Below are 14,271 nucleotides of genomic sequence, written 5' to 3'. Positions count from 1 at the left end.
GGGGAGCCGGTGCTGATGGTCCGGGAGTCCGAGACATTCTTTCCCAGCCTCACATGCTGCTTGAGGCGTGTAAGACTGCAACTCTGCTTCCTGCTCCCAACTCTGGATAGTCATATTTTGGGGGGTTTAATAAATTTGTCCATATTTCTAGAAATGAGAGCTGCTCCATCCAAAGTGGGATGGATGCCGTCTCTCCTAACAAGACCAGGTTTCCTCCAGAAGGTTTGCCAATTATCTATGAAGCCCACATGTTGGAGTAAAAATCAGGTAAATACCTGAGCGGTGACCATGGCCCACTTGTCCGGTGAGTCCAGTAACAGAGGTTTGTTATCTTAAACTAAATACGGACAAGCATTCAAACTTTTGTAGGCATTCATATCTTCTCCAATTTAATTTGAGGGCTTGTTGATAACATAATGATATAAGACAGACAGAATGCCAGGGTTACGCTCCACAGCATCAGTAAACACACTCGGAGGGCACAGATCAACGTCCATCTTCAGGCCTTCTTTGCCCGGTTTCTCTACATAATGAGCAAAATGAAAGTGTTGTACTTCCTCTCAGAGTATAAACACTCTTTTGTTTAATCATAGTTGCCTTAGTTTATTTAATTTACAACATGTTAATGTTAGGTGGTGACTGGTCACATGTCTGCAGAACCTCTGCAGGTTTAGGATTCCTTTCAGATCTCTTCATTTAACATATGGAGCACTAAATAGCCAGGGCCCACATCATTTATCTCAGCTCCCGCTGCTCACTGTCTACGTTCACAGCTCCAGGTTCGCCAGGCCAGCAACCATCTGTGTGGAATCATGGCTCTGGGGCCAGCTCACGCAGCCCGGTCGATCTTCAGTCTCTCACTCCACCAACAGTTTAGTATTTAATGACGTGACATAAAATATTAATTTTGCACTGACAAGAGGAAGGAAGCAGAAAAACTTGAGATGTTTGAGTGACCTCTTCTCTTAAACCTCACACCCTCTCTGTCATTCCATTAAAGACAGTTTATTACCCCTGGAGGCCCTTCAAGCAACACTAATCACATCCCAGTGGCCAAAACCTTGAGTGGGTGGTACAATGACACTAATACCAGGTCCTGTTTTAGTACCTGCTTGGCCGGGGTTTATAGCCATCCGAGCAGGTACTAAAATGTGACGACGTTGTAGTGAAAAAGGGCTTTTCGTCTGCGACACCAAGGCTGTGCAACAGTCTAACACAACACTACGTTTAGCTGACTCTGTGGAGTCTTATTTTCTGTTTGTGCTGTTTTGGTATTAATGTACTTATTTTATCCTGGTGCACAGCTCTTTGTGACCACACCTCTGTGAAAAGTGCTTTATTATAAATACACTCATCCTTTCTCCTCAAAGCTTCATCGTGTTTCACATCGAGCTCCTGGAAAAGTCATCAGACAGAGACAGGAATGTTTTTGTTCTGCAGCAGAAATCACATGACAAGCAATAAGTCTGATCTGCTACTGAATTATCCTGTGTGGATATCATAAAAAACTTTATTTACATTGGGTCCTGTTAAAGGAGCATCGATAACATGAAACTAGGAGGAAGTGACTCTCCAAAAGTTGATTCTGTTCATCTGGACGCAGCGTTTTGTGGGAGAAACGTTTCATCACTCATCCAGGTGACGTCTTCAGTCTCAGCTGACTGCAGATTTCCAATCTTATAAACAGGACATTTACACAGTGACTGAAACCAGCCCACTGAAGGAACAATGGGCTGGGAGGTCAGTTGCGTCATCATTATTATGCAAATTCACATGACCATTGATCAACAACCACTGATCAAAGCTCATTGATCAATGACGGGAATGGCTCCAATCACAGCATTGTAAGATGGTGACAGATGTACCCTTAGGCCCCTCCTCCATTCAGAGATGGTCTTTCCCTTTTTTCACGTAAATGGCCTCCTTGACTCCGCCCTCAAACCAGCGTTCCTCCCTGTCCAGGATGTTACATCCTCATCCTTGAAAGAGTGTCCACTGGCCTGTAGGTGTGAATAGACTGCAGAGTCCTGGCCTGACGAGGTGGCTCTGCTGTGTTGTGCCGTCCTCTTAGCCAGAGGGTGTTTGGTTTCCTTCATTTCTGTCACACAAAGCTGTATGGGACGTTTCTCGCGGTTAGTATCATGGTTGCTAGGCAACCTGAACAGCGCGACGATGGCTAGACCGTCCCATTTCACAAGCCTCTCACTTCCGCACTTCTCGTACTTATAGTACGCACCGTACGTAGTACGCGTAGTGCGCATACTTCAAGCGCGCGACACAGCCACAGGCGTTCGGGGGGGGGGGGTCCGAAACACACACCCAGCCCTGCCCCCTGATTTCAATCAGAATCAGAATCAGAATGGGTTTTATTGCCAGATGTTGAGGTTTACAACATTAGGAAATTGCTGCGGTGCTTCAGTGCAAACAATAAGAATTAAAGTGCTATGTAGAAAGAAAGATATGTGCATGAGATATACATGAGAATAAGAATTATGAGTGCTACGTAGAAAGATATATACATGAGTGCAGGTGGTGATCAGTGCCAAACATGAAATGAGATGATGCAGTGACACAGCGTAGGGTCATGTGTTAGTGGCGTCCCACCTGCAACAACAAAGAAAATACGTGTGTGCTTGAGAGAGAGAGAATTGGGGGCAGGGGTGAGGAATTTCTTTTGTCTGTGGACCTGAGAGGGAGGAGGGGGAGAGTGGGGGGGATTTACCGAGTTTAAGATGAAAAAAACTTTTTATATGTTTCAAACAGCTGCAGAGACACCAATCAATCAGTCGAATAACGGCAATTAACGATGAGGAGGGCTAACAGCTGTTTACTCTGTGTGTGTGTTGGAATCACTTTATTCTGCTCCAACAGTTTGAACTCTTTAGTTCTTGGTGTTTTTCTTGCTGCGAGCACAACCACGTTACTCGGGCCGGATGTTTTAATTTGAAAGTCAGCCGGTCTGTTCGGAGGAGGAGTTTGAGGGGAGCTAAGGAGGTCCGAGGAGGTCCGGGGGGTCTTCAGACTGTGAGGATTTGCAGCATGTTTCAGCTTCAGCTCGCGCTGCTGCTCGGTAAGTTAAATAAAGTTTTTTTCCAATTTCAAACTTTCCTTAAACACGTCAGGGTTTGATTTCAAACATCCAGAGTTGCATCTTCGTGTTTCTTTGTTGAAAATTACAAAATGCTGCTGCTTCCTCTCAGCCGCTCGTTTCATTCATGATGAAATAATCTAACATGAAAATGAGTGTTAGACACTTCGGGAAACTTTCAGAATAAAATGGGCTCGGAGGGCTTTTGTAATGAGTTCTAGTGGAATAATCTTTAGGAATTTGTCCACATGTTTGATGTGTAAAAGAATTCAGAAGCTGATGATCATGAAACTCAAAGCAAACGCACACATTTTGCCAATGTGTGATAAATAAAGTTTAGTTGAAATCTGTGCAGTTTGTTTGTAACATGTGACTTTAAACATGTTTGGTCCTCTCAGAGATCAGCTTAGTGATGATCAGTAATCTGCGGATAGTCACTCGTGAAGGTTTGACTCACTGATTTTTCTCTCCTCATTATGTCCTCCAGAATACAAGCCCAGGAGAAGCAGCTCTGAGTTTAGTTTCCAATCAGCTGCGCTTTGTCTCTTTAATCAATAAATGTGGGCGGGGCTTCGTTAATCCTGCGCTCAGATTTTTACCATTACGAGAACGTACCATTCTCTCAGGTCTGCAGGTGTTTACCTGTGCTCAGGAGGGTGGGGCCGCGGACGACATCAGCCAACCCGAGCTCAGTGATGTGTGCACTGAAGGCAGCTGTTACCCAGCAACAGGAGACCTTCTGATTGGCCGAGCCCATCAGTTGTCATCCACCTCCACCTGTGGAATGAACCGACCCGAACCATTCTGTATCGTCAGCCACCTGCAGGTAAATTTAATGGTTAACAAGATCATGACTGAAGGTGTCAGACAGAAAAGTCCAGAGAGACCCAAGAAGAACACAACTGGGCACCAAACGTCTTATAAAAGGAGGTAAAGGCAACACAGGGGGCAGCTGTGGTTAAAGGGGCACATCGCCCAGCAGACTCCGCCCCCGGCCTCGGCCTCTCCGTGCTGCATGCCGGAGTGTACCAGTCTATTTAGCTCAACAATCAGGAACTCATCACTTCAGCTTAGTCTTTAGCTTCTTTCAGAAATACTGAAAGTACTGTAACTTAAAAACTGAGACAAGTCGTTGGTGACCTCTGACCTCTAATAAGATCCTATATGAAGGATTCAGGATGAATTTTCCATCGAAGTCCAAAGAATGGGACATTTATGCTATGAGTGCTTAGGTAGTCTTCATACATGGATGAGGTGTAAGCGATCACTTCAGATGTCTTTATCGGATTAAACGTTAGGTGGTCTAATTAGGTCTGAGTATCGCTAAGAGTTCAGTGCAGCGCTTTTATCAGGGGCGTTTCAGTACCGGAGACGCAAGCGACGTTACCGGAGAATCCAGTATCATCAGACAAACTCAGCCATCCGGTTTAAACGACCTTCAGCTCAGTCCCACTCCGTGTGTGTGTTACAGTCTGAAGTGTTTCCTGTGCAAAATGAGCTCCCTATAAGGAAACCATGAGCGCTGGCTGCAGACAGATGTTTGTCCAGATGTTCCTGTGGAGAAAACACAGCAAACTCAAAGGTCACGCTGTTTTCATCCAATCAAAAGTCAATAAACCATACAGGCTGATTGTAAACATCAGGTTTTAATGTTTGAGGCAAATGTGTGTGGACATGTGTCGTACGTAGATAATAACAGCGTGTTCGAGTTGCCGACATTCTTCCCTCATGTGACTTTGATTATACATCCTCTAATTCCTTCCTTTCATTCAGTCCTTCGTCCCAGATCCTCGCTCTGTGGTTGCTGCTTGAACATCAAAACTATAAAATGTATTGGTTGTTTTTATAATTCTGTTCAGAGGCAGCAGAGAAACAGGGACGCTTCAGTTCTCAGTCGGACTTGATGTGTCTGTTAGTGCTCCTCTATGTAAGCGCGGCGTGCAGCTTTTTGTCTTGAGTGGCTAGTAACAGTGTTTCACTGAAAAAGCCCTCATCTGCCCCCCTTTGTAACCTCTGCACTGCATCGGGTTTGGTTTCCCCCCTGAGAGAAGTCTGAGCAGCTGAAACACGTTGGGCTGTCCGGGAATCAAGCAACTTTCTGACATCTCTTAATGACTGAGACGTTCCCGGAAGGAAGTTTTCCAAAGTTTTGTCTCTAACTCTAAAAACAAAACCAGTGAGAAGCTTGCATTATTTCAGGTGAAATCAGACTTTTCATTTGTGGGACGTTTGTGGTCAGAAAGTTTCCTCTTATCTGCAGTAACTTACGGCACTGAGGAATCCGAGGAATTCACCTCCTGTTAACCTTTTCCTCCCCCTCTGTCTCATAAACCAGGAGGAGAAGAAGTGCTTTGTGTGCGACTCGTCAGAGCCCTACAACGAGCTGGCCAATCGCACCGACAGCCATCGCATCGAGAACGTCGTCACTACGTTTGCCCCGAACAGACTGAAGACCTGGTGGCAGACTGAGAATGGTGAGGAAGAACATTCAGAGAGGTCAAAGGTCAGACGTGTCGTTACAGGTTTAAAGACTGAGAGCTGCAGACAGGTTTTCACTGTCAGAAGAAAAGATGTTTGTTGTGTTTTATCACCCTCTATCCTCCACTCCTCCATGATTACAGGTTCTCAGGTTGTGGGGCGGGTCCCTGCTGGAGGCCATGTAGTTATTCCCAGGGGTGGGGGATGTTCAGCTTTAAAAAGCCCCGCAGTGAGGAGGCAAACAGCCGACCTGCCATTTGTCCAGGTTCATCAAACAGATAGTTTAGTTTTACTGCAGAACAAACCTCTTACAGGTTCAGACAACACATTGTGCTCTTCACCACAAACCCACTGCGGTAAAGTAACGCTAGCCAGGCAGCTTCATGTCTTTGTTAATTTTCCATTGCTCGCTGTATCTGTATGTCTGCGTTGATTGGCTGATGGTAGGTGCTGTGAGCTTGTATTGTTGCCTCGGCCGAGCTCTGCTGCCCAGATGAACTCGCTGTTCCCGTGATGAGCGAGTGCGTCTGCGCCGCGGTGTTTTGTGCAGAACCAGGTACTCGCTGCAGTGTTTGAGCTGTGGACTCCTTTATGGTGTCATCCTCTGACAGTGGGCATGTTAACACAGATGATCTGCTGTTACCTTTGGTCGTCACTCTTTGGAGTCCTGTTGTCCAATATAAAGCACCTTGAGGCGACTGTTGTTGTGATTTGGCGCTATATAAATACAACTGAATTGAATTGTTGGTTCTTGGACACAGATTTAGTTCTTTTCTCAGCTCCGATCATGTTAATGTGCAGCGACTGCAGCGTGTTGTTGATTTCTGGGCTCTTTAACCGATGTGGCGCGCAGAGTCTGATCTACAGAGTGTTGGTGACTGATGATCTGTTGTCTGTAGGTGTGGAGAACGTCACCATCCAGCTCAACCTCGAGGCTGAGTTTCACTTCACGCATCTCATCATGACCTTCAAGGTGAGTTCTACACATGCAGCAGGGGATTCTGGGTAGTTGACAGGTGATTCTGGTCTCTATTAATCTGAAGAACCAGGTGCACACAGTGATTGAGGAGTTGTTGTGTATTGAAAGGACATAGCAAGTACTCCATAATGGGAAGGGTTACGACCAGGGCTGGACTGGTCGGGCATTACACAATGCAGCTGTCTTCTCCCATACCTTTGCTGTGTGCTCACGTAGCTTGTAGAAAAAGTTTAGTGTGGAAGAAAGTGGAGCTGAAAGTCTGAGAAAACAATAAAATAATGAATTAAAGTGAAATTACTAACATGTTAGCTGCTGCACCGTGAACAGCAGTACCAGTAACAGCCAGTAACCAGACCTCACAATCACAGGAGGCTACAGCTGCACCAGCTGAGGAGAAGTGAGGAAGAGGAGGTGAACATGGTAAGAAAACAGATGGAGGGAATCGGGAAGACAGAGATTCAAGGATTCAGGCTGCTTTGACCACGAGTCACTACTAACTGCTTAAGTGTAGACTTTAATTATTGTCACATGCTGCAGTGCAACTAAGGACAACAACACCTGCACCAACCTGATTATGTGTCAATAATCTGAAATCAAACAGAATGAAATGTTTGCATATGACGCCTCTGGTAGAGGACTGAGCTCGAAGGATAAATCCTGCCCACAGCGCCAGAGGGGAAATCTAATTGGCTTTTGTCAGTGATCATGGTGCATAAACGTGTGCGGTCCAGCCCGGGTCTTCACCACGCCATCATCCTCACCACACGATCCTCAGTTTGCCCACTTTTGTTTTTATTTCCTCAGACCTTTCGACCTGCTGCCATGGTGATTGAGCGGTCAGCTGACTTCGGGAAGACGTGGCAGGTTTACCGTTACTTTGCTTATGACTGCGAGTCGTCCTTCCCGTCCGTTTACCGGGGTCCAATGAGAAAGGTTGACGATGTCATCTGTGACTCGCGTTACTCTGACATTGAGCCATCCACTGAAGGAGAGGTACATCTGCTGCTCCTGCTTCTGTGAATAATACTAACATCAGTATTATTCACACTGCTGCGGGTAATGCTGTTTGTTTTGTTTCCTCAGGTGATTTTCAGAGTTTTGGATCCAGCATTCAGGATCGATGACCCCTACAGTCCCCGAATCCAGAGTGCGTCTCCTTCTCTGTGTCACGGAGACTGAATAAGCGTCGGGGTGTTAACCAGTTATTGATGAATTTTACTGCTTCTTTGTTTAGACATGCTGAAAATCACCAACTTGAGGGTGAAGTTCACCAAACTGCACACGCTTGGAGACAACCTTCTGGACTCTCGTATGGAGATCAAAGAGAAGTACTACTACGCCATCTATGACATGGTGGTCCGAGGAAACTGCTTCTGCTACGGACACGCCTCTGAGTGCGCCCCCGTCGAGGGAGCTGGGCAGATAACAGAGGGCATGGTGAGGACGATTACGGACTGTATTTACATGGCCACGTTGCTATGACGACAACCATGCGCATTAGGAGGTACCCGATTGTAACAGGAAGCCCAGTTGATCCGAGTGGGTGCTAATGGGAAAGTGGCTCCAGGGAGTGTCACGCAGATACCTGCCAATTAGTGTCTGTAACATCCAATCAAATCAGGGACTCTAATTAGCTGAGGTGAGGCCTAGCAGACACCTAGCAGCTACGTCCACCTGTGAGTCAAAGAGGCCACGCCCCTAGTAATCAACACTTTAAGCTTAAAGCAGTTTAAACATGTGAGCAAACAGCATATCAAGTTGTAAACATGTTGACTTCTGCTGTGAAATTCAACATGGCGGTCTGTGGGGACCGAAGTGTAGGCTTTGTGCTTTGGCGTCGTTGTTCTTTCATAAGCAGCTGAGCCGGTGGTGAAAGTAAACCATCACCAGCGTAGAAAAGTATAAAATCACACAGACACTGGAAGAAACGGTGCAACAGGCAACTGACTACATGTACAAAAAACCCCAAACCCAGCTTATGACCAGTAATGTAAGCGAACGCTGATTGATTATTTGTGACTGTGTTTCAGGTTCATGGTCACTGCTTATGTAACCACAACACTAAAGGTCTGAACTGTGAACAGTGCCAGGACTTCTACCATGACCTCCCCTGGAGACCCGCAGAGGGACGCAACACCAACGCCTGCAAGAGTGAGTCTGCACCGGTCCATACTGGGCAGGGCCCATAATCACTACTGGGAGTAGTTTAACTGTCCCCCCTTCTTCTTCTGTGGTGTCCTCAGAGTGTAACTGTAACCAGCACTCGGACTCGTGTCACTTTGACGGGGCAGTCTTTGCGGCTTCGGGAAACGTGAGCGGAGGAGTTTGTGACAACTGTGAGCACAACACGGCTGGAAACAACTGTGAGCAGTGCAAACCGTTTTACTACCAGCATCCAGAGAGTGACATCAGAGACGCCAACATCTGCCAGCGTGAGTTCATGGCCACTGTGACTCTTTTTTTAGTGTCAGAGTTTGTAAACCGTCGTTATTTTACTGGTGCCAGGCTAAAAGTTAAAAGCATCTACCCAACACTTCCATCGAGGTTGTTTTTTATGGCTCTTTTGATCATCTTCTTTGTTCTTTGCTTTCACATCAACAAAGAATTGTTGGCTGTTTTCTGAGGAAGTTCACGTTTCATGATGACACAGGCAGACGCGGATAGGAGGTTGTTTTGTCAACAGGAAGTAGATTAAAGGCTGGATCTCAGACTAAACATGGAGGGTTTTTGATGTGACACATGAAGGTTTGTGGTTTCCCTCAGGCTCAGACCTGCCCTCCTCACAGAGGATCGGTTCAACTTAGCTCGCACATCCCTCTCTGAGGGCTGAATAAGCAGCACCTTCTGTTATTACTGCCACTGCATTTCTTTAAAGTAGCAAAGGATTGTGGGTGATGTGACTTCAACGTTGTAGAGAGTTAAAATGTGCTCCAGAGATCAAAGATGGAGGCGGGAGTTTAATTTCCAGGATAGAAACGAATCTTATTTTGGGTCAAAGTCAGAAACGTTCACGGTTTTTATGATGATGTCATTCCACGGCACTTATATGTCCATCATTTAACTTATTGAATTATAAAATGCTTCAACATATCAGAGAGGTGCCTGCGTCTGGGCTGGTGGTGGCGCTGTAGAGAAGCTCACAGTGTGTGAATCATGTCCTCACCTGTCTGTGGATCCGTGTCAGTCTCACACCTAAACACGCCCTGTTGTCAAAGTTGCTCCTGTGGTTCTGGTTAAGCTGGCTAAACGTCCTGTTTCTGCAGCCTGTGACTGCGACCCCGTGGGCTCTCTGAACGGAGGACTCTGTGACGGCACGACGGACTTCCGAGCCGGGCTGATCGCCGGTCAGTGCCGCTGTAAAGCCAACGTGGAGGGAGAACGCTGCGAGCGCTGCAAGCCGGCGCATTTCGGGCTGAGCGATGAGCTTGAAGGCTGCAAAGGTACAAAACGTAACGAAACACCTGCAGGACCAGCTGATACCAGATTACTCCCACACAGACACCTCACGCTGTAAAGCACCTCGAGGGGGCGTGGCTGGGACTTAACATTGTTGTTATGAATGAAGCTGCGTTGCCTTGGTGATGTACTTTTGTGTGTTACTGTGTTGGACAGCGTGTACCTGCAGTCCTCTGGGAACTCTACCTGGAGGAAACCCCTGTGACAGAGAAACAGGAAGTTGTTTCTGTAAACGTCTGGTGACCGGGCGAGACTGTGACCAGTGTGTGGTGAGAAACCCATTCAGACCATTCATTCTGGTTAGACTGGAGTCAGACCAGCAGCAGAAGGAACATTCGTGTCGTCTCACACCTCACTCTCAGCTCCCGTCTCTGTAAGGCTGCGCTGTTTTCTGATTGGCTGGTTTTCACGAGTTGAATCTGTTGCAGAGGCAAACGGGATCTCTTCTAAAGAAAGATCCCGTTCACACTGCAGTCAGTGCGACAGGATGAAGAAGGACCAGTTCATATTAAACAAAGCTCCCAGTATGTCATACAGAGCTGCTCCAGTCCAGTTAGAGGATAACCAGTTCACACCAGCAACAAAAGTCTTTAAAGGCGGCTGGCTTTGAACATGGGAGGGACGTTTAATGCTGCAGAGCCTTTGTTCTGATTCATGCTCTCCATGAAGTCATCGGGTTAATGTTTGCTTTTGGCTCTCTGCTGTTAGTCAGCCTGAGCTTTGAGCTCTCAGACATTTACCCCGACGTAAACAGAAGACACATGTCAGGACGTGAGGCGCGCGCGCACACACACACGCACACACACACACACACACACACACACACACACACACACGCTCTGTAAGATCAGTCTTGTTTAATGAGATTTATGCAAAACACACTATACATCACATTAGTGCAGAGAGATGACTGTAAACAGTGTGTGTGTGTGTGTGTGTGTGTGTGTGTGTGTCCAGCCTGAACACTGGGGTCTCAGTAATGACATGGACGGCTGCAGACCATGTGACTGCGACCTCGGAGGTGCCATCAACAATCAGTGAGTTAGGTATTATGTCACATTTGCTCCGTCGGGAGTTGAACCAACAATTTTATTTTGTTGTGATGTTTGTATTTCCTGTCTGCGTGCAGGTGTGATCACGTGACCGGTCAGTGCATCTGCAGAGATCACATGTTCAGCCGCCGCTGCGATCAGGTGGAGTCTGGATTCTACTTCATTGCTCTGGATCACTACACCTACGAGGCTGAGGATGCAAAGTTTGGACCTGTGAGTGTCCTTTCAGTGTCTGACCTTACTCTGGGTTACAGGGCGGCTGTTACAGGTGGACCTGTAGTCTGTGAGGATTAGTTTCTCCTCCTGCTGGCTCGCACATTTCATCTCCATGTCAGTTCAGCAGGATTATGTGAGGTGTTGAGGGTATTCATCAGCTTTGTGTCTGCATCTCATCTCTTTAGGGAGTGACGGTGGTCCAGAGGCCACACCCTCAGGACCGTAGTCCCACTTGGACAGGCATCGGGCTAGCCAACGTACCAGAGGGGGCCTTCTTGGAGTTCACTGTAGACAACGTCCCTCACTCAATGGAATATGACATCCTGATCCGCTACGAACCGCAGGTGTGAGTCTGCCATTGAACGTGTGCGTCGTCATGATCGAATCAGTGGGAGAATTTTGGCACTTATCTCGTTGTTGTAGCCTTTGTTGACCGGTGTACCTGCCTCATCTGTTAGCCTGAAAAAGAAGATAAACGTGCACGCGCCTGCTTATTCATGTGCACAGAGGTAACATCTCTGTGTGTCTGTCGGCTCTGCAGCTGCCGGACGTGTGGGAGGAGGTTCTGATGACGGTGATGAGACCCGGACCGATCCAGCCAGACAGCCGCTGCATCAACACGGTGCCCGACGACGACAACCAGATGATCTCGCTTCACCCAAGTTCACGGTCAGGAGAGAAGTTTCTAAATCATGACAAGTTTTCGACAAGAACCCGGTCGAAGTGTGAAATATAAGAGCACCGACTAGTTCCTGCAAGCCTTATCCCTTCTTCACCCAGCTGATCTCAGCCCATCATCCTGTCACGCTGACCCTCTGCGTGGCCTTTGTCCATCTGCTTATCTCGCCTTGCTGGGGTTTCAGTATCTAACCCGATCTCTCCCTACAGGTACGTGGTTCTTCCCAGACCGGTTTGTTTTGAATCAGGTCTGAACTACACCATCCGCCTCAGCCTGCCACTGTACGCTACCTTTGGGGATGTCCAGGTTCCATATACGCTGATCGACTCGGTGAGCGTGCTTAGATCTTCTACTTCAGGAAGTAGAGCGTGAAGTCAGTCAGTTTCTTCAGTGCAGACCAAAACCACATTCAGCCAGCCTGGTTACAGAAAGTGAAACATGCTCATTCCTGACCTGGTTATGTGGGATTTTCCTCAGATCGTGCTGATGCCTCACTGTAAGAACTTGGAGATATTCACAGGCTCAGAGGGCGGGGACTCGGGCGGGAATGTCGCCTGGGAGACTTTCCAGCGTTATCGGTGCTTGGAGAACAGCCAGAGTGTCGTCAAGACGCCGATAACTGACATCTGCAGAAACTTCATCTTCAGCATCTCCGCCATGTTGCACCAGGGAGCTAAAGGTAGCACAGCTTAGCACTGTGATTTCACTTTAATAACCTCGCTTCCTGGCTGCAGTTTAAAAGAAAAGGGCTGCTTGTGAGACACTCAGGGCTTAGAGCTCAGGGCAGTGTCTGTATTTATGGTGACTTTGGAGGGGTTGGGGTTTCCTCACGGAAACAAACCTCCCGGAAGAATCAGAGAGAGTCAGAAAGAGAAGGGGAAAATATTTCTGCTGTCCAACTCTGGACAGGAAGGAGGAACCAGAATCAGATTCAGAGAACCTTCCAAACATTGAAGTTTAAAATCTGAAACAAAAACCTCTTCCTCATTCCAACGCCAACCTTTGATCCCTCACATATTTATCCCCTTCCCCTCCTCCCCCGCTTCACGTTAATCTCTGTCACTCATCTTCTCACCATCGCCTTAGGCTTCACTTCCTCGACAGGACCCGGCAGGTTCCTCCTCCTCCGCATTCCTTGCGGTCATAAATCTATTGTCACTGATGCTTTTGCGTCTTCTCGTTATTCTGACGTGTCTCCTTGTCTGATGCCATTTCCCAGAATGCCAGTGTGACCCTCAGGGCTCGCTCAGCACCGTGTGCGACCCCCACGGCGGGCAGTGTGAGTGCCGCCCCAACGTGGTCGGCAGGAACTGTGACAGGTGTTCTCCGTCCACGTTTCAGTTTGGACCCAACGGCTGCCGAGGTCAAAACCACCTTCATCTATAATCAATGAAAAATCTGTTTACAGTCAGCGCTGAAGCTTTACTGACGCTGACCTCTGTGTGACCTCGTCGTGCGTGTCTTTCAGCGTGTGGGTGCGACCCTCAGGGTTCTCTCAGTGTGTTCTGCGATCAGTTGACCGGACAGTGTTCCTGCGTTCCGGGTGCGTACGGTCGGCAGTGCGACCGCTGTCTGCCGGGTCGCTGGGGTTTCCCCGCCTGCCGCCCCTGCTTCTGTAACGGTCACGCCGATGTCTGCGACCCCGACAGTGGCCACTGCATCGATTGCAGGGACCACACGACGGGACGCGCCTGCGACAGGTAACTTACCCACCGTCCGTCAGCCAATCGCCATTGGGTTTATTTAGCAGGATGATGCCATCGGTGCTCTTGTCTTTCAGATGTCTGGATGGTTACTATGGTGACCCAGCACTGGGGTCAGGTGACCACTGTCGTCCCTGCATGTGTCCCGACGGCCCCGGCAGCCCGCGGCAGTTTGCAGGAAGTTGTTACCGCAGCGATGACTCTCAGCAGGTCACCTGTGTCTGCAACACAGGATACAAAGGTGAAAACTTTATTTACACAGACGCTGACACAGAGGTAAGACCTCATCACAGATATTTAGATGCAGATGCTTTGTTGGTCGCAGCGTCAGTCCAGCTGCCATGTTGGTCTGGTTGAGGCGGGGATTCTGGTGCGCATCTGTTAAAATCATTGAAAAGCATGCCAACACAACAGCTGTTTCAGTCTACTGACGACAGCATCGGCAGTATTTCTGATACTTTATCATCAGTGTAAAATTCAATTCAATTCAATTTTATTTATATAGCGCCAAATCACAACAAAAGTCGCCTCAAGGCGCTTCATAGATACAGAGAAAAACCCAACAATCATATGACCCCCTATGAGCAGCACTTTGGCGACAGTGGGAAGGAAAAACTCCC

At 47.8% G+C, this 14,271-nt stretch overlaps 1 protein-coding gene across 1 annotated transcript; it reads left to right on the top strand.

Annotated features, from left to right (window-relative positions):
• The first annotated feature begins 2,838 nt into the window (after window positions 1-2,838).
• LOC102205425 (laminin subunit beta-1-like) lies at window positions 2,839-14,036 on the top strand. Its single transcript, XM_005754868.1, has 21 exons — window positions 2,839-3,070; window positions 3,715-3,914; window positions 5,424-5,562; window positions 6,466-6,539; window positions 7,350-7,538; window positions 7,629-7,692; window positions 7,780-7,982; window positions 8,576-8,696; window positions 8,789-8,977; window positions 9,809-9,985; window positions 10,158-10,270; window positions 10,959-11,038; window positions 11,131-11,266; window positions 11,455-11,613; window positions 11,811-11,938; window positions 12,158-12,278; window positions 12,426-12,627; window positions 13,168-13,311; window positions 13,417-13,648; window positions 13,729-13,927; window positions 13,977-14,036. Exons 1-21 carry the CDS (start codon window positions 3,040-3,042, stop codon window positions 14,034-14,036), a joined length of 2,961 nt encoding a protein of 986 aa, XP_005754925.1. The 5' UTR covers window positions 2,839-3,039.
• Window positions 14,037-14,271: the final 235 nt, after the last annotated feature.

This window comes from Pundamilia nyererei, unplaced genomic scaffold (assembly GCF_000239375.1).
Source record: "Pundamilia nyererei isolate P.nyererei 1_Seehausen unplaced genomic scaffold, PunNye1.0 scaffold00706, whole genome shotgun sequence".
Lineage (NCBI taxonomy): Eukaryota > Metazoa > Chordata > Actinopteri > Cichliformes > Cichlidae > Pundamilia > Pundamilia nyererei.
This window is presented reverse-complemented; position numbering and strand designations above follow the sequence as displayed.